General features: G+C 42.3%; 1 protein-coding gene across 2 annotated transcripts in view; it reads right to left on the reverse strand.

The window, feature by feature from the left end:
• Window positions 1-1,766: 1,766 nt before the first annotated feature.
• Window positions 1,767-18,878, reverse strand: part of LOC115461851 (ferredoxin-2, mitochondrial-like) — a 30,283-nt gene continuing 13,171 nt past the window's right edge. Inside the window, exons 3-5 of one of the 2 annotated variants that reach the window (XM_030191907.1) lie at window positions 17,738-17,844; window positions 14,883-14,970; window positions 1,767-3,027 (exon numbers count right to left, since the gene is read on the reverse strand). In XM_030191907.1, coding sequence (XP_030047767.1) covers window positions 2,871-3,027; window positions 14,883-14,970; window positions 17,738-17,844 — 352 coding nt within the window. In that variant the 3' untranslated portion in view covers window positions 1,767-2,870. The remainder of the gene's footprint in view (window positions 3,028-14,882; window positions 14,971-17,737; window positions 17,845-18,878) is intronic. The other variant, XM_030191908.1, reaches the window with a different exon arrangement.

Here is an 18,878-nt window from a genome sequence, read left to right on the forward strand (position 1 = left end):
AAATATGTATAAACATTTTTTATCTGCTTTCACCTTAGAATGTTGATGCCTTTTCTCCAGCAACAAAAAAAGATGGACACAAACTTTCCACAATGAATCAGAGAGAATAAAAAGGGGTGGAAGAAGGATGTCCCAAGAGAATCAACAAAAATGAAGTCCAAGCTTCTAAAAATTCTTTATTCTTCAACAATCCAATGATGTGTGTACAATCTGGGCCTACCTAAGACGTAAACAATCCTGATCCTGTGTAGGGTTGGGATTGTTTACGCCTTAGACGGGCCCAGCTTGTAAGGTTTCATGCCAAAACACAGGCTGTGTAGAGTCACAACTTCGGCATGAGCATTTACACCAGCCACAGAGCTGGTGCATGTGCACTAGTGTTCTACAGATAGGTGTATAGCTTTGCAATCTGCTCACAGGTACATCCACTCATTCTATGCCCTATAGAGTAATGACGCTAACTTCCTGAACATTCACTGACCTGATCTAGGCCTAAGCATATCGCTATAGGTTGTGACAAAGCTGTTTATTCATATATTGGTTTCATAGATTCATTGCTTCCATACAGGTCCCTGATGAAGGCTACTGTGCCGAAACACGGCCTGTGTTAGGTTTTTCTTGTGTATGTTCTATTGATGAATAAACAGTCTGGAACACTAAAATTGCACGTCTTCAAAGCTTAAACAAAAAAACAGCACCACGGGCCTTTAAAAATGGAACACAGTTCTTTAATGAACGAGCCTTGACAAAAAGACCCGACACGGGCCTTGTTTCGGTGACTAGCACCTGCGTCAGGGGTCACAGTGATGACGTGGAAAACTTGGGGAATAACTCGAATATATTCCTCTACAATATATATTATTCCTTACCCCACGTCTCATATAGTAAAAGCTACAAAGCAACAAGGCGCTTTATAGCTTTTACTATATGAGATGTGGGGTAAGGAATAATATATTGTAGAGGAATATATTCGAGTTATTCCCCAAGTTTTCCACGTCATCACTGTGACCCCTGACGCAGGTGCTAGTCACCGAACAAGGCCCGTGTCGGGTCTTTTTGTCAAGGCTCATTCATTAAAGAACTGTGTTCCATTTTTAAAGGCCCGTGGTGCTGTTTTTTGGTTTGGACTTTAGTTTGTACTTCGTTCCCTCTCTTTTGTTATATCCATGCCTTCAGAGCTGGTCATTTTTGGACTCGTGGATTGGTATCTTCCATCATTTTTGGCTTGTCTATTGATAATATATACATATGCACAGGTGTATGTTGGTATTCTAATAGTTTAATGTGTGCGCTTAAATGCAGATGCCTTCTTTACAGATTTACCCCCTAAGAGCCTGATTCACTAAATACATTTTCTTCACATGGAAACAGAATGGGGCAATGGTAAATCAGTCTCTGCGGCAGACCACAGGGAACAGGTCCCTCATTCTCCTGCTCTAAGGTTGGTGGGGACAAAAGAGAAGTTCAGGGAGAGGGCAATCATTGTCTCTAGCACTCCTTAGCACAATGGCTACTGATTAACTTTTGCATAAGCAAAGCCTTTGGATCAGGGCTTCCCAAACTCTGTGGGTTAGGACCCCATTCAGGGTCACAACCCTGGCTGGAAGTATACAGACATGTCACTCTAATGCACCTCAGCAGGGTCACAGCCAAAAAATGATTGGTAATGTCTGCTACAGGAGAAGTTAGCTTTTTTTTTTTTGGTTAAGTGCATTAACTGAACCTTTCTCTCTCCCCCCGCCCCCCCCCCTTTTTTTAAACCTTGCAGGTACCATTTCAAACCAGAAAAAAAGCAAAGGCCACTGACAGAAGAGACAGGTTATTTCACCTTCTGTTTCAGGCTAAAGTGCTCCTTCTGCTCTACTACAAGTTTATACTACACTGTGTCCAGAAAAAAAGTGAGCCCTCTATTTTGCAACAGCAACTTCAAAACTGCACCAAATTTATTAAAATTGTACATGCACAAAGTGACATCTATTTGGATCACTAACACCAAACTACCTAGGAAGCCCTTGTCCCGTTTAAGAGACTTAAATTTTACAAACTGCTGTAACAAATCTCAGTTTCTGACATGACTTAACTACTTACTCGCTGAAGTCATTGAGCATAAACAAAAGCGTTGTCAAAGAATATTGAGTTTTAATTACAATACTCAGAGTTGAGAAAAGGATACCATGCTAAAAGATCAGATTTAAACATTCAGACTGCTCAGGCTCACATTAACTAGGTTAGAAACTAACTTTTGCGTAGTGTTATTTAAAATTTTACATTTCAGTAACATTACGGTGGATTTCTACGAAACAACACAACATTGTTTGAAATAGATGTCGCTTTTTGCATGTAAAGTTTTAATTAATTCGGTGCAGGTTTGCAGTTATTAGAAAATGTTTAAGGGACTCACAACTATAGAAAATATCAGCTCTGTTTAACATAAATATCTAACACCATTTACTAATATATAAAATCTGCTCCCTTGCAAACATGTCAAGTTTTTGCATTTAAATAGAAATGCAGCAGCCTTTCCATCACCTTACCATAGAAAAGCCAAGTGTGCACTTCAAGTGTAACAGATACATCATAGTTACAATGAGTTAATCAAACAAACTATATTACCTGGTTGAGAAAAATACAAGCCCCATTGCGCCAGATATCAAGAAGCATGGCATACAGTTATTTCCCATATACAAATCTCGTCCTGCTTTCTATGGGTTTTGTTTTTTTTGAACAACAAAACTAGGATCAAGATAAGCAACTTTAACAAAATTAACATGGTGAACTGTTATGCTCCTTTGTTGAGTTGTGAGCCTTGGAATCTGTGCCACACCAGAACACAAGCTACACTGCTTTGACATACTCCAGTAATGTTTCACTTAGTGAGGTTTTGGAACGTGTCCGTCTACATAAAAGTTTCTAGTTATTTTGGGCAGTGTAAACTCTGCTCCGTCTAACTCTTTGGTGAGGATGATCTGACAACCCAGGCGTGAGTTTTCCTGTAGCAGAGGAGCCATGTCCAGCATATCTTCTTCTCTAAAGAGAGGCAAGAAAAGGGGGTGAGATGTGAATAAAAAATTATGAGATCACTGGATGCCATAAGAACCTCAGGCCATGGGATGTCTTAGTATAAATGAGCACAGAAAAAAAAAGTTTATAAGTTTATCATGCAAAAAGAAAATGCCAAACAATGAAAAGACACTGTGGATGTGAAAGAGGCGGGGCGGGGGTTGGTAGTGGTGGATTTACTGCACCGACCTCCCTTCCCCAAAGATCCACAGTTATTTTACATTATTCACTGAAAAATTTCCCACTGCTGTTTTATGTTCTCAAATCTATGAACAAACAACACTCCATTCTCCGCACAAGGCAAAAAAGCAGGAAAAACAGCGGAATACACATAAATGGCTGGAGATTCTTCAATATGACTCGACACAGACAATGTTTCGGCAACAGGGAATGGGTCAGAGTTTACAACTACACAGAAATACAGGACATAAAATAAAACAGAGATGTTACCCAAAGTTGAATGTAAAATGAAAAAAAAAAAATTGGTAGGTAACATCTCTGTTTCTCAACTATTTGAGTTGGTTTGCATGTTATGCCTTTTATATTTTGGTATATCTATAGGTTTTATTGTATGCATTTTTTAAGTATTTTAATGTATTTCATTTTGCTGTATCTGTGTAGCTGTAGACGCCTGACACAGGCACTGCTGTCAGAACACAGTCCATGTCGAGTCATATTGAAGAATTTTTAAATGAAAGATCCCCAGCCATTTTCGTCTACTCCGCTGTTTTTTTCTCCTCAATCTATGAATAGCATTAGCTGTTAGTAAAACGTTTACACAGGTAAAGCTAAAGATTAATATTATAGAATCTGAACTAGTAATAAAGCAGATGATGGCAGATAAAACAGCAATTTCCCTATCAAGTCTGGAATGTCATTCTGATCCACTTGGGAAGAATATATTGCACCTGCCAGCCACAGCAGCTTGACCCCTTATAGGATTGCAAATTTACTTATCTGTATTGGGGGCCCTCTGCAGATAACAGGATAAATCAGATACACAATTGGACGATACCATCTGATGGCACTAACTTGGGCTAAGTGTTTGAACAAGAAAAGGAATTCTGTTACATCACAAGTCCTTTCAGTTTAATATAGAGAGCTGCATGTGAATGGGGACAGTGAGGATTCCTTCCAGGTATGCGGGGATCCTGCAGGGGTGGGCTGAGGTCCTGTAGGGTTCCCGCAGAACCGTACAATCGAACCGAGCTTTGCTTTCCCTCCCTTGAGCGGCAGGGTGCCCTCCCCACACATACTGCAAGGCACCCTGGTAGTCTAGTGGCTTGCTTTGGGGCAAGAAAGATCTCCACTCTTTCCTGCCTGCTACTGCTGATCCTCTCACTGCAGCTGCTTGTTTAAAATCAATGGCTGCTGAGACTTCAAGCAGCGGCCTTGCAAGACTTCAGCCCTGAAGCAAGCCACACAGATGGGGTTGCTTTGCTGTGGATGCGCCTATCCTCCATCACACAGCAGCTCTCCATCTCCAAATAAAAAGAGTAAGCAGAAAAAAAATTAAAGCTTGGCTTCCCCCTCCCTCCTGCCCAGTCTCTTCTGATTGGTCACAAGAAGCAACTTCCTGTTTTGGAATGCGTGAACCATCTGTTCACGCTTTACAAAAATACTAGGACTAGGGGGCATGCGATGAAGCTACGATGTAGTAAATTTAAAACGAATCAGAGAATAATTTTTCCCCCCATTCAAAGTCCACTAACAGGCCATGCCTTCTTCAGTTTCCCGCAGGCTTAGAGCTTTCTCTGGCCAGAGGGCAGTTGTCCTAGTTGCACTCCCCTAACACCATCCCTGGCATGTGTGATCTTTATATTTTGCACAGTATAAGAGAAAATGCATGTCTTTCTATTTCTTTGGTGTAGCTTCTAGGGATTTTGGTTTAATTTATGTTTATCATTTTGGTCAGCTATTATATATTTGGCATTTGTGTTGTGTGTGCGACCAAGGTATTCTGTTAGCATAAATTTCCTATGTAGCATTCTGTAGTAATTTGGCTTGTTCAATTTCCCCCAATAGTGGAGGGGTTGTTTGTGAAGGGAGACTAGTGTTTGGTTGATCCTATAAAACGACACTTGTACGGAATACTGTTTCTTTTATACGTTAATAAAATGATTTAAACATAAAATCATAACTGTTCGAGGCTTGTGCAGATAGGATCTGACAGAGCTCGCGGGGATGGGACGGGGACAAATTTTGTCCCCGTTTCAATCTATAAGCGAGGTTACTCACCTGTAGCAGGTGTTCTCGGAAGACAGCAGGACATCACCACATATGAGTGACATCTGTAGGAGCCTTGGTACGAGTGCTACGTAGTATTCTAATTTCTAGAAGCTTTTGGCAGTGAATGCAAAAGCTCAGAGAATACAGCTCCTAGGGGAGGGTATGTGGTAATATATCCTGCTGCCTCAAAAAAAACCCACCAGCTACAGATGAGTAACCTTGCTTTCTCCGAGGAAACATATGCCTATAATTACCACTAGGCCCACCAAAAACAACAAACAGCGGACAATAGGGACTTGCAACAGGCAAGGCCAACCAGAAACCAATTAAACTACACTATTATGTACATGCCTGTTGCATAGATGGAACAGAATAAAAACAGGCCTAGGAGCATGGAGTTGTATTCTAGACCCTGAACAAATTTGTAAATCTCTTCAATGGAGGCTGACCTCAAGTGGGCTACCAATGCAGCCATGGCTCTTGACTTTATGAGCTGTGATATGACCCTCTAGCACAGTGGTTTTCACTAATTTTTAAGTTGAGGCCACTATGGAACCAAATTAGCTAAAGAAGGGCGCCAAATATCTTTGTATCTGGGGCTGTGACACTGCTGACCAGCATATCCTCTTGTAACATGGCCCTGGCCCCGAACCACTCCTCAAGGCAGTGGTGTACCAAGGGGGGGTGGGGGGGGGGGGGCGGTGGTGGTGGTCCGCCCCGGGTGCACGCCGCTGGGGGATGCCGCGGCGCGCCTGTGGGCTCAGACTTCGCGAACTTCGCTCGTTCGCTGCAGCTCCCTCTGCCCGGAACAGGTCACTTCCTGTTCCGGGCAGAGGGAGCTGCAGTGAACGAGCGAAGTTTGCGAAGTCTGAGCCCACAGGCGCGCGCTGTGGCACCTCCCCCCCCCAGCGGTATGTACCCGGGGGGATGTCATTTTGCCGGGGGGGGGGGGGGGGGGGGGGGGGGGGGGCGAGGTGTCATTTCGCAGGTGGGGGGGGGGGGGGGGGCGGGGGGTGCATCGGCGATCAGCCCCGGGTGCCATCCACTCTAGGAACGCCACTGCCTCAAGGGCAGTTATCAATAAAAAGCAGACCCAGTGCTGGTATGGTAAACAACCTGAGAAGATGACTGGGCCCATTTCCAGTGAAGCTGTTGCATGCATACCAACTTTACGGAGGGGGAGTTGTCCTCTTGGCATGACACTTCTTGGTTACTGGCGACGTCGGTACTCCGGAGCTCCTGGAACCTCGCTTCGAGGAGGTGAAAGAAATGTTGATGCTTCCTCATTTCTACTCAACACTGGGACCCCCCTCAGTACTGATGAGGACAATGTCAAATCCTTCTGTGTCCTCGGTGTGGGGCCTGAGGATACTCAGCCCAGATGGGCAACATCAACACTCATTGTCAAGGCAGGCGGAGACTTCCTCAGCTGTCATGTCCCTACCAGCTACCAAGAAAAACTGATCCGAGGAGAGTGTGCTGACCAAGGTCCTCTCAGCTCCATGGGGGGGGGGGGGGGGGGGGAGAGGGGAGGACTGCCTGGTCCTACACAGTTGAGGCAGGTGGGAAGGTATGCGTGTATGAGCGGTTGGGACTGCCCAAAGCTTATAGAAATTAGAACATTGGGTAATGCCCGTACTGGGGTGCCATCAGATTATGTCACCAATTCGTGGTAATGGTAGTCCTGCTTGTCCTTGGAGAAGCCAGAGAGATACATTGTGGAGAAAAGTTTACTATTAGGGTACACTGTGGAGAAAAGTTTACTATTAGGGAAAGGGAAATGGGACTTGATATACCGCCTTTCTGAGGTTTTTGCAACTACATTCAAAGCAGTTTACATATATTCAGGTACTTATTTTGTACCAGGGGAAATGGAGGGTTTGTGACTTGCCCAGAGTCACAAGGAGCTGCAGTGGGAATCGAACTCAGTTCCCCAGGATCAAAGTCCACTGTACTAACCACTAGGCTACTCCTCCACTAACTGAAAAAGGTCCAATAAGGTTATTTACACTGGTTATAAGATTGATTTTGAATACTTTACGACAAAACCCAATGACAGTCAAATTGTCATTTGAATACACTAATTGGCCTCTTTACCAATTGATCAGTCAACTAGGTAATGGAAAATAAGGTGGTCAGCTACTATTGCCCAATATTTTGTGAAAACTGCACTACTGAGAGAGAGACTGAATACAAGTACTTTCCACTGAGAATGGATACTGGGATATGGAACTTTTGAACGTAGAAGATGGATCAGCAGATCCAGAAAACATAGCCATACCTTCATATGCTGGCAGGGAAGAATGGTTTTCAAGGACTTTACTTTGAAGATTTCAGGACCACTTCACATCTGAGGTCTGGATATTGGCCTCAACCCTTTCAAATTCTTTTTAGAATTAAGTACTTGGAGTAGAACCCTTTTTGATTTCCAACTTTCAGACATGCTTCCTTGTGTTTTCCTAAAAAAGGGATTCCACCTACTTTTGCAGAGGCGCCTATGGTGAATGAGATAATTAGATGTTATCTGAGAGAAATCTAGCTGGTATTCTTTGGCTCACTATCCATAATACCTATTTGTTCTTCACGACTGACTGCCAGGACTTCGTGCAGAGTTGGATTCTGCCACCCACTGCAAAGGTTGATTATGTGAAAAGAATTAGTCTACATCCTAGTCTTGGTCTAGGAATGCCTTCTAATTGCTTTTATGAGTCCTGGAGGACGCTACTGCTGTTGCTTCTGAATTTGGCACAGGGTAGTAGCTTCTCTTCAGGAAAGAGAATAGCCATCTATAAATGAAGACTCATTTTCTAATGAAACATAGAAAATAGGGCTACACAATAATAGTGGTTAATTATATAAGTACATAAGTAATGCCATACTGGGAAAAGACCAAAGGTCCATTGAGCACAGCATCCTGTCCCCCAACAGCGGCCAATCCAGGTCAAGGGCACCTGGCAAGCTACCCAAATGTACAAACATTTTATACATGTTATTCCCAAAATTGTGGATTTTTGCAAGTCCATTTAGTAGCGGTCTATGGACTTGTCCTTTAGGAAACCGTCTAACCCCTTTTTAAACTCTGCTAAGCTAACCGCCTTCACCACGTTCTCCGGCAACGAATTCCAGAGTTTAATTACACGTTGGGTGAAGAAACATTTTCTCCTATTTGTTTTAAATTTACTACACTGTAGTTTCATCGCATGCCCCCTAGTCCTAGTATTTTTGGAAAGCGTGAACAGACGCTTCACATCCACCTGTTCCACTCCACTCATTATTTTATACTAGTAAAAAAGGCCCGTTTCTGACACAAATGAAACGGGCGCTAGCAAGGTTTTCCTCGGAGTGTGTATGTTTGGGAGAGTGTATGTGAGAGTGACTGTTTGAGAGTCAGAGTGAAAGTGTGAGTCCAATCCATGCTCCTCTGTCACCTGGCCCCTCCATTTTTCCCTATCCAGCATTTCCCCTCTCTGCCTGAGGCCTGCCCTGCAATCCATATCCATCCATGCCCATCTGTCCCCTCCATTCATCCCTATCCAGCAATTCCCCTCTCCCTGAGTCCTGCCCTTCCAATCCATGCCCATCCATGCTCATCTGTCACCTGGCCCCTCCATTTTTCCCTATCCAGCATTTCCCCTCTCTGCCTGAGGCCTGCCCTCCCAATCCATGGCCATCCATGCTCCTCTGTCCCCTGCCGCCTCCATTCATCCTTTTGCAGCAAGTCCCCTCTCTCCCTTCCATGACCCCCCCCCCCTCGCATCCATGCTCCTCTCTCTCCCATGTGCCAGCCTGGGCCGGCCTCTTCCCCCCCCCCCCCCGCTCGCATCCATGCTGTGGTTGGCCACCCTCTTCTCTCCCCCCCAACATGCGTTTTTTTTTTTCTTCCACCCCCTCCCGCGAACCTGTCGATCCCTCCACCCCCCGCCGGAACGCCGAAACTGCCGCCGCCGTTGTTGTACTACCTTCCCTTCCCGTAGGTTGTTGAATCATCTTAGAAAGTTTAACTCCGTGCGTCTGACGTCAGACGCACGGAGTTAAACTTTCTAAGATGATTCAACAACCTACGGGAAGAGAAGGTAGTACAACAACGGCGGCGGCAGTTTTCGGCGTTCCGGCGGGGGGGGGGGGGGGGGATCGACAGGTTCGCGGGTGGGTTTCGAGGGGGCCATAGCGCGGGGGGGGGGGGGGTGACAGCTGATTCCGAGGCAGTAGGAGGAGTAGGGAAACACGTTTTGACGTCAGTGACGTCAGTGCGTGTCTGCCTCACAGACCACCTCCAGCCAAGGAGCCACGGTCCCAAGCACAGAACGTTGGAGGTGAGAATTATTATATAGGATACCTCTATCATGTCTCCCCTCAGCCGTCTCTTCTCCAAGCTGAAAAGCCCTAGCCTCCTTAGTTTTTCTTCATAGGGAAGTCGTCCCATCCCCGCTATCATTTTTGTCGCCCTTCGCTGCACCTTTTCCAGTTCTACTATATCCTTCTTGAGATGTGGCGACCAGAATTGAACACAATACTCAAGGTGTGGTCGCACCATGGAGCGATACAACGGTATTATAACATCCTCACACCTGTTCTCCATACCTTTCCTAATAATACCCAACATTCTATTCGCTTTCCTAGCCGCAGCAGCACACTGAACAGAAGGTTTCAGTGTATTATCAACGACGACCCCCAGATCCCTTTCTTGGTCCGTAACTCCTAACGTGGAACCTTGCATGACGTAGCCATAATTCAGGTTCTTTTTTCCCCACATGCATCACCTTGCACTTGTTCACATTAAACGTTATTTGCCATTTAGCCGCCCAGTCTCCCAGTCTTGTAAGGTCCTTCTGTAATTTTTCACAATCCTCTCGCGAGTTAACAACTTTGAATAACTGTGTGTCATTAGTAAATTTAATTACCTCGCTGGTTACTCCCACCTCTAAATCATTTATAAATATATTAAAAAACAGTGGTCCTAGCACTGACCCCTGAGGAACCCCACTAACTACCCTAATTTATGTACAAAAGTTCTTCACTCCCTAAACTGTATTGTTCCTTCGTTTGTTTTAGCCCAAATGCATGATCCTGCATTTTTTAGCATGAAATCTTAACTGCCAAATTCCAGACCATTCCTCAAGCTTCTTTAGGTCCTTCCTCAAGTTACCCACACCATCAGGGGTGTCTACCCTATTGCAGATTTTGATATCATCTGCAGAGAGGCAAACCTTACCAGACAGCCCTTCAGCAATATCGCTTAGAAAAATGTTAAAAAGAACTGGCCCAAGAATCGAACCTTGCGGCACACCATGGGTAACAAATCCTTTTCCTCAGAATGAGCTCCATTTACCACTAACCTCTTGACACCGCCCATCAGAAAATACTATCTAGGTAGTTCATGATCAATACAAAATTTTAAAATGAAGGGGTAAAGAAATACAATAGCAAAATTAAGATAAGAGCATATCTTTTAATGTCTCTTCTCATAGGATAATTTTAGGGAAAAACAGTAATTTTCCTGTCAGCTAGCACATGCCCACCCCTGGAAACAGAATGATAATCTCATATGACTATAAATAAACAACAATAATGGCAAATGAAGGTGTGAGGCAGATTTTAGGCCAGTCCTGGATTTCTACCAACCTCATTGGTGTACTATCCTGCTTATAATCGAAATAGAAAAACGCCTATATTGTGACCCAAATCGGGAGATCGACGTTTATCTCCACAAAAACGAATAAAGCGGTATAATCGAAAGCCGAACTTGGACGTTTTCAACTGCACTCCATCGCGGAAGCGTACAAAGTTGACGGGGGCGTGTCGGAGGCGTGGTGAAGGCGGAACTGCGGCGTGGTTATCAGGCGATCAGAGATGGGCGCCTTTCGCCGATAATGGAAAAAAAGTATGCGTTTTTAGCGAGAATTTAGGGCACTTTTCCTGGACCCTGTTTTTTCACGAATAAGGCCCCAAAAAGTGCCCTAAATGACCAAATTACCCCCAAAGGGAATCGGGGATGACCTCCCCTGACTCCCCCAGTGGTCACTAACCCCCTCCCACCCCAAAAAATTATGTTTCATAACTTTTTATTTTCACCATCAAATGTCATACCCACCTCCCTGGCAGCAGTATGCAGGTCCCTGGAGCAGTTGTTAGGGGGTGCAGTGGACTTCAGGCAGGTGGACCCAGGCCCATCCCCCCCTACCTGTTACAATTGTGCTGCTTAATGCTTATTAGTCGTCCAACCCCCCAAACCCACTGTACCCACATGTAGGTGCCCCCCTTCACCCCTTAGGGCTATAGTAATGGTGTAGACTTGTGGGCAGTGGGTTTGAGGGGGATTTGGGGGGCTCAACACACAAGGGAAGGGTGCTATGCACCTGGGAGCTCTTTGACCTTTTTGTTTGGTTTTGTAAAAGTGCCCCCTAGGGTGCCCGGCTGGTGTCCTGGCATGCGAGGGGAACCAGTGCACTACGAATCCTGGCCCCTCCCACGAACAAATGCCTTGGATTTATTCGTTTTTGAGCTGGGCGCTTTCATTTTCCATTATCGCTGAAAAACAAAAACGCCCAGCTCACAAATTGTCGAATAAACATGGACGTCTATTTTTTTCGAAAATACGGTTCGGTCCGCCCCTTCATGGACCCATTCTCGGAGATAAACGCCCATGGAGATAGATGTTTTCGTTCGATTATGCCCCTCCATAGGACTTGCAGCACTGACTTCAACAGGTAGAATCAGGGACCACAAATCCCAAACGGCTTTGAGATGTTCAAAATCAGGACTGGCTAGAAAGCAGGGGCTCTCTCTTCATGTTCAAGTATACAGTGCTGCGTACGTCTAGTAGCACTATAGAAATGGTAAGTAGTAGTAGTCTTTGGGATTCCACACAGAATCTTGCTACTCTTTGGGATTCCGGAATCTTGCTACTCTTTGTCCTTATCCCTTATCTGGCCTGTTTGTCTGTTTTGATTAGATTGTAAGCTCTGTCGAGCAGGGACTGTCTCTTCATGTTCAGGTGTACAGCACTGCGTATGTCTAGTAGCGCTATAGAAATGATAAGTAGTAGTAGTAGTAATGTACCATCACCCAGCATCATCAGCTTAGCCTCCATCTTGGCTAATCACTAATCTTCTGCTGGACTAGAAATAACACTTCCTACAAATGTTTTGAATATGTGTAAGTTGTGATATTTGTTGTTGGGTTTATTGCATTTTACGTGTGTTTTTACTGTAATCCACTTTGGGATTAAAGTGGACTATAACCCCCCAATTCTATACACAGTGCTCACTGTGCATGCAAATTTGGACATGCAATTTATTACTTAATGAGCCAGTTAGCACAAATAATTAGGTTCTATCAATTACTGGTGCTAATTGGTAATAATTGTAATTTATGCACGCATCTTTATAGAGATGTACGCATACATTTTTCCACGTGGATCCAAAAAGGGGGCATGGGTGGGTCAACGATGTTTTCAAACTGAAGTGCAGTGTTATAGAATTTGGGGGATCCATGTCTAATTTAGGTGCAGTGATTTACACCAGAGTTGAGTTGGTGTAAGTCCTTGTGCCCAAAATTGGGTGCGGATCCCAGCGCTATTCTATAAGTGATGCCCTATCCGGAGTGCCGTTTATAGAATAACACTTAGCGTGCATTTTTTCGGTGCCCAAATTTGGGCGCCATTTACAGAATTTAGTCCTAAGTGTTTAAAATAAATAAAACTACAGATATCTGCTACAAAAGTTAAAACCCAGTTAACTGTGCAAGAAGGTGGCCTGAAAGCGACTTTGCAAATTTAGTTAATATTTCTAAAACTATTTCTGCAGCTAAGTGCTTGATTCCTCAAACAAATACAATGTAATTACCAGAATGAATGACAAAATATGTTTTTATAGCTGAAGTAAATGCAAAATAAGATGCAAATTTCTCCACAGAATGTCTTTCTATCTGCCATCAGAGTGATTGGATGAGAGGACAAATTCCTTGGCAGAGATCTTATAAAGCAAAGCCACATCAACTTGTAGCTTCTTCCACACCTTTTTTACTGCTTTTCTAGGCAAGCCTAAAATTGTAGGCGGTATGAATAGTATAAAACAAAAAACAAAAAGGCACACAACTGCTTACAAACAGTAGATAAAAACAACAAAGCAGTGGAATCAAATGCATTTATTGGAACAATACCCGTTCGGCAGTGGGGCTCTTATGTTCAACAACATCCCTCATTCTATCAGGAATAAAATTTTTACTTCTATTGTCATAATATCTCTGTTTATAATTACTCTGATGCCAGGGATAAATCTTCCCATATCTGTAATCTAATTCATCTCTTTTATATTTATCAAACTTTACACTCTTCACATCTTTCTTAAAACTATCTAACTGTAATTTAAAATCTTCAAAAATGTCCTTAAAACATCTATCATTCTCCTTTAAATAAACCAATTCATTATCAAGAGCTTCTTTAATTTTTTCAGTCTTTTTGTTAGCCGTTTGGATGATAAGGATCATCAAATCCAGAGAGCATTTGTTAAGGATTGCTTCCCATTTCATTAGGAAATCTGCATCCTCAGTGTACATTTTTGGTTCTTTGTTCATTCTTAGTCCTCTGGGAATCATCTTATTCCGACAATATTCCAATAGAGTCAAAGAGTGTAGTTCAGTACGTACTAGTCTCTTATTTAATTTTATAGCTTCTTCCCAATGATTCATCTGGTCAAACTCAGTAGTACTTCTCTCAAAGAAAGGTTCCTTAGGCAAAAGATCTGATGCCCATTTACAAGATCTTTTGCCTAAGGAACCTTTCTTTGAGAGAAGTACTACTGAGTTTGACCAGATGAATCATTGGGAAGAAGCTATAAAATTAAATAAGAGACTAGTACGTACTGAACTACACTCTTTGACTCTATTGGAATATTGTCGGAATAAGATGATTCCCAGAGGACTAAGAATGAACAAAGAACCAAAAATGTACACTGAGGATGCAGATTTCCTAATGAAATGGGAAGCAATCCTTAACAAATGCTCTCTGGATTTGATGATCCTTATCATCCAAACAGCTAACAAAAAGACTGAAAAAATTAAAGAAGCTCTTGATAATGAATTGGTTTATTTAAAGGAGAATGATAGATGTTTTAAGGACATTTTGAAGATTTTAAATTACAGTTAGATAGTTTTAAGAAAGATGTGAAGAGTGTAAAGTTTGATAAATATAAAAGAGATGAATTAGATTACAGATATGGGAAGATTTATCCCTGGCATCAGAGTAATTATAAACAGAGATATTATGACAATAGAAGTAAAAATTTTATTCCTGATAGAATGAGGGATGTTGTTGAAGGTATGAATAGTATTACATGTGCATCTGAAAGCTATAGTGCAAATATGAAAAAAAAAAAAACTCCACAAAAACTTATACAAAAATTTGTCAGGGTGCAGATCTAATCTAATTCATTTTTAGATTCTGTATTGAAGTCTGAAGACATAACAATGCCCCCAAACACTGCACCTGATTAAGGCTTCTCACAGTCACAGAATATAAGAAAAAGCCTTCTACACAATCAAGAAAATACGTGAAAAGCAAACAAGGTGAACACATACAATTCTAATAACGTTACCTTTCATCAGGATCTGGAAGTTTATCCAAAAATTTTTCATTCACATACACATGACACGTTGAACATGCAAGGGAGGCTTCACAAGCACCTAAATGTAATAAAAAAAAACAAACAAACCCTGCTCAGTATGAAATAATAAAAAGAGAAAGCCCATGGTTCAATACGGTGGTCTCTGTATTGCTTTTCACTCCGATTTGACTATAACAAGTAAGACCATAGCCTGATTAAAGTTAATTTTCAAACAAGGATCCTTGTACTTAAATGCAAGGTCATTGAGTAGCCTGGCAATACTGCCTTAAACTTTGGATTTAGAGGATGAACAGGGGCTTTCAATGCAATAGTCAAAACTGCAAGAAATGGAGGGACAAATAAATTATCAAAAAATTCCCCTTTCCTTATGCAAACATTCACATGAACCTGAAGCAACCACCATGTTGATTACATACTTGCTCTCAGCCTGAGACAGGCTCTGTATTGTTAGAATAAAAAAAAAATTGAACTTGCTCTTATAGTTCAGATATGTAACATAGTAAAGATTGGCAAAGTGATGTTATCATTGCTGTTCTCCAGCTCTTGCCAAACATCACCTTGTAAGTAGACTGGGAGTGGGGCCTTCAAGCTAGAGACAAGATATCGGGAGAAGATTGAGTGACAGGAGAATTGAATCAGGGACGCGCTATGGACGTAATCTACTTAGATTTCAGCAAAGCTTTTAACACTGTTCCCCACAGGAGGCTCTTAAATAAACTGGAGGGGCTGAAGATAGGACCTGAAGTGGTGAACTGGATTAGGAACTGGTTGACAGACAGACGCCAGAGGGTGGTGGTGAATGGAATTCGCTCGGATGAGGGAAAGGTGAGTAGTGGAGTGCCTCAGGGATCGGTGCTGGGGCCAATTCTGTTCAATATATTTGTGAGTGACATTGCCGAAGGGTTAGAAGGTAAAGTTTGCCTATTTGCGGATGATACTAAGATCTGTAACAGAGTGGACACCCGGGAGGGAGTGGAAAATATGAAAAAGGATCTGAGGAAGCTAGAAGAATGGTCTAAGGTTTGGCAATTAAAATTCAATGCGAAGAAATGCAAAGTGATGCACTTAGGGAATAGAAATCCACGGGAGACGTATGTGTTAGGCGGGAAGAGTCTGAAAGGTACGGGCGGAGAGAGGGATCTTGGGGTGATAGTATCTGAGGATTTGAAGGCGACGAAACAGTGTGACAAGGCGGTAGCTGTAGCTAGAAGGTTGTTAGGCTGTATAGAGAGAGGTGTGACCAGCAGAAGAAAGGGGGTGTTGATGCCCCTGTATAAGTCGTTGGTGAGGCCCCACCTGGAGTACTGTGTTCAGTTTGAGGCTGTATCTTGTTAAGGATGTAAAAAGAAGCGGTGCAAAGAAAGGCTACGAGAATGGTATGGGATTTGCGTTACAAGACATATGAGGAGAGACTTGCTGAACTAAACATGTATACTCTGGAGGAAAGGAGAAACAGGGGTGATATGATACAGACGTTCAAATATTTGAAAGGTATTAATCTGCAAACGAACCTTTTCCGGAGATGGGAAGATGGTAGAACGAGAGGACATGAAATGAGATTGAAAGGGGGCAGACTCAAGAAAAATGTCAGGAAGTATTTTTTCACGGATAGAGTTGTGGATGCTTGGAATGCCCTCCCGCGGGAGATGGTGGAAATGAAAACGGTAACGGAATTCAAACATGCGTGGGATAAGCATAAAGGAATCCTGTGCCGAAGGAATGGATCCTCAGGAGCTTAGTCAAGATCGGGAGGCGGGGCTGGTGGTTGGGAGGCGGGGATAGTGCTGGACAGACTTGTACGGTCTGTGCCAGAGCCGGTGGTTGGGAGGCAGGGCAGACTTATACGGTCTGTGCCCTGAAGAGCACAGGTACAAATCAAAGAAGGGTATACACAAAAAGTAGCAAATATGAGTTATCTTGTTGGGCAGACTGGATGGACCGTGCAGGTCTTTTTCTGCCGTCATCTACTATGTTACTATGTAAGTAGAAGTAGTTGTACCTAATTTTCATCTGAAGATGAAACATCATAGGAAAGAGGAATGAAATGATTAGGGAAAATTAAGACCTTAAAAAAAATGCCAGGATGCTAGTCCTTGAACCCAATGAATTTTCTATTTACCCACAAAACAAAGGCAGCACTACAGTTTACTTCCCCAAACTTCTCCACCGATATTTCTCAGAACATGTATTGAAGAGACTAAACTGTAAGCATCAGTCATTGACTTCTTGACTTAAGCCTGTGACAAAATGGCAATAAGAGTCAAAATGTGATATGACGACCAGGATTAAGAATGAGGTCACCAACCCACTCAATGATAGCATGCTAGCTTCTTATATTTCAGATGCTTAACCTCAAATTATTGGGTTCCTTGTGGATTGCAACCCACTTGGGTTCTTGAGATGTTTACAATGATTATGGATGAAATCTATCCTCCTACAGCAGAAAAAGTGCATGAAAACTGATATTGTAGATATACTGAAAATCCAACTAGGTTGCAACTCTAGAAGACCAAGTCTGGGGAACCCTAGATTCAGGTCAACCAGGAGCAGCTCCAGCCTTGCCACATGTACTGTTTGGAATGAGGATCTTGCAAAATGTCTTCCACCTGAGGGGTATGAATCATGGCTGGTCTTTGAAGTCCAAGAAAGGTGTGGCCTTGGTCAGCTCAAAGATGTAATATTTGAGACCATAAACCTCATTTGTCCCAAACAGTGGAAAGAACTGTATTTCCACATTTTGGAAGGAAGTAATACACAATTTCATATTAAAGGAAGATAACAAAATATAGGATGTAGCATATAACAATTTATAAACCATCACATACCTTCCAAGTCAATCTCATGCTTATGTGCTAGGTATAAAACATTGTCTCCTACTTTTCCTTTCACAGGTATGCGTTGCCCAGAACGGTCTATAAAAACTACGTTAACTCTAGGAAAGAAAAATACATTTACTGAATGAACTTTGACTTCTTAAAATTGTAATCTGTACACTATCATTGTTATTTATTAAAAATGACACTTGTATCATGCATTATCCCAAACAGAGTTCAGGTTCAATGTGGCTTACAATCCAGACAATTTAATACATACATACATAATAATCTTCTGATAAAGGAAATATGTTGAGTAAATCTTCAATATATGGCTATATGAAACTTTACAAAAATTAGTTTATGAATTATTTTACAAGGTTGTATTGTGTAACAAACAAATTATAAGCAGTTATACAGAATTTTGTATAAAACTGGTCATTCCTGTCTTCCATTATCTTGTTGCAAGAACTTTTCGAAAAAAGTTTTTAATAATTTCTGAAAGTAACTGTAATCATGTACAGATCTAACAGCCCTTGGAAGAAGATTCCACCATTTATCAATTTACCAATTAGTACATTGATAGGAGAAGTCAGCAGAGAGGACTGTTTTGTAAACAATCTTTTTACAATTAGGACGATGGAGAATTAGAAATTCTCTGGATCTAGGGATGGAATTACACATAGGGAGGTCAATCAAAAAGGGAGCATATAGTCAGGGACCATACCATAGATAATCTGAAATGCAAAGATGCATCATTTGAAGGCAACCCTGGCTTTCATCAGAAGCCAATGTAATGAGTAAAGGAGTGGTGATGCTATGCTAAATTGTGAGATCTAAAGAACAGATTTAGACAATGTGGGTATCCGGATAAATGTATTACAGAAGGCTTTAAAAAGGCCAGCCTCAAAACTAGAGAAGAATTGTTGGATACGGGCGTTAGATCCAAACCACATCTGGATTTAGTTTGTGCCCTTAGGTTTTCATCTTTTAGTCATTCTTTTAAGAAAATTATTTTAAAATATTGGCATATAGTCCAGATACATCCATGCTTTAAGGAGATTGTTGCCACTTCTGCACTTTCCCGCAATCCAAATTTAAGAAATCATCTAGTTCAATCATCTCTTTCAATGATTAGAGACAACTCAATTCA

This window comes from Microcaecilia unicolor, chromosome 2 (genome assembly GCF_901765095.1).
Source record: "Microcaecilia unicolor chromosome 2, aMicUni1.1, whole genome shotgun sequence".
Lineage (NCBI taxonomy): Eukaryota > Metazoa > Chordata > Amphibia > Gymnophiona > Siphonopidae > Microcaecilia > Microcaecilia unicolor.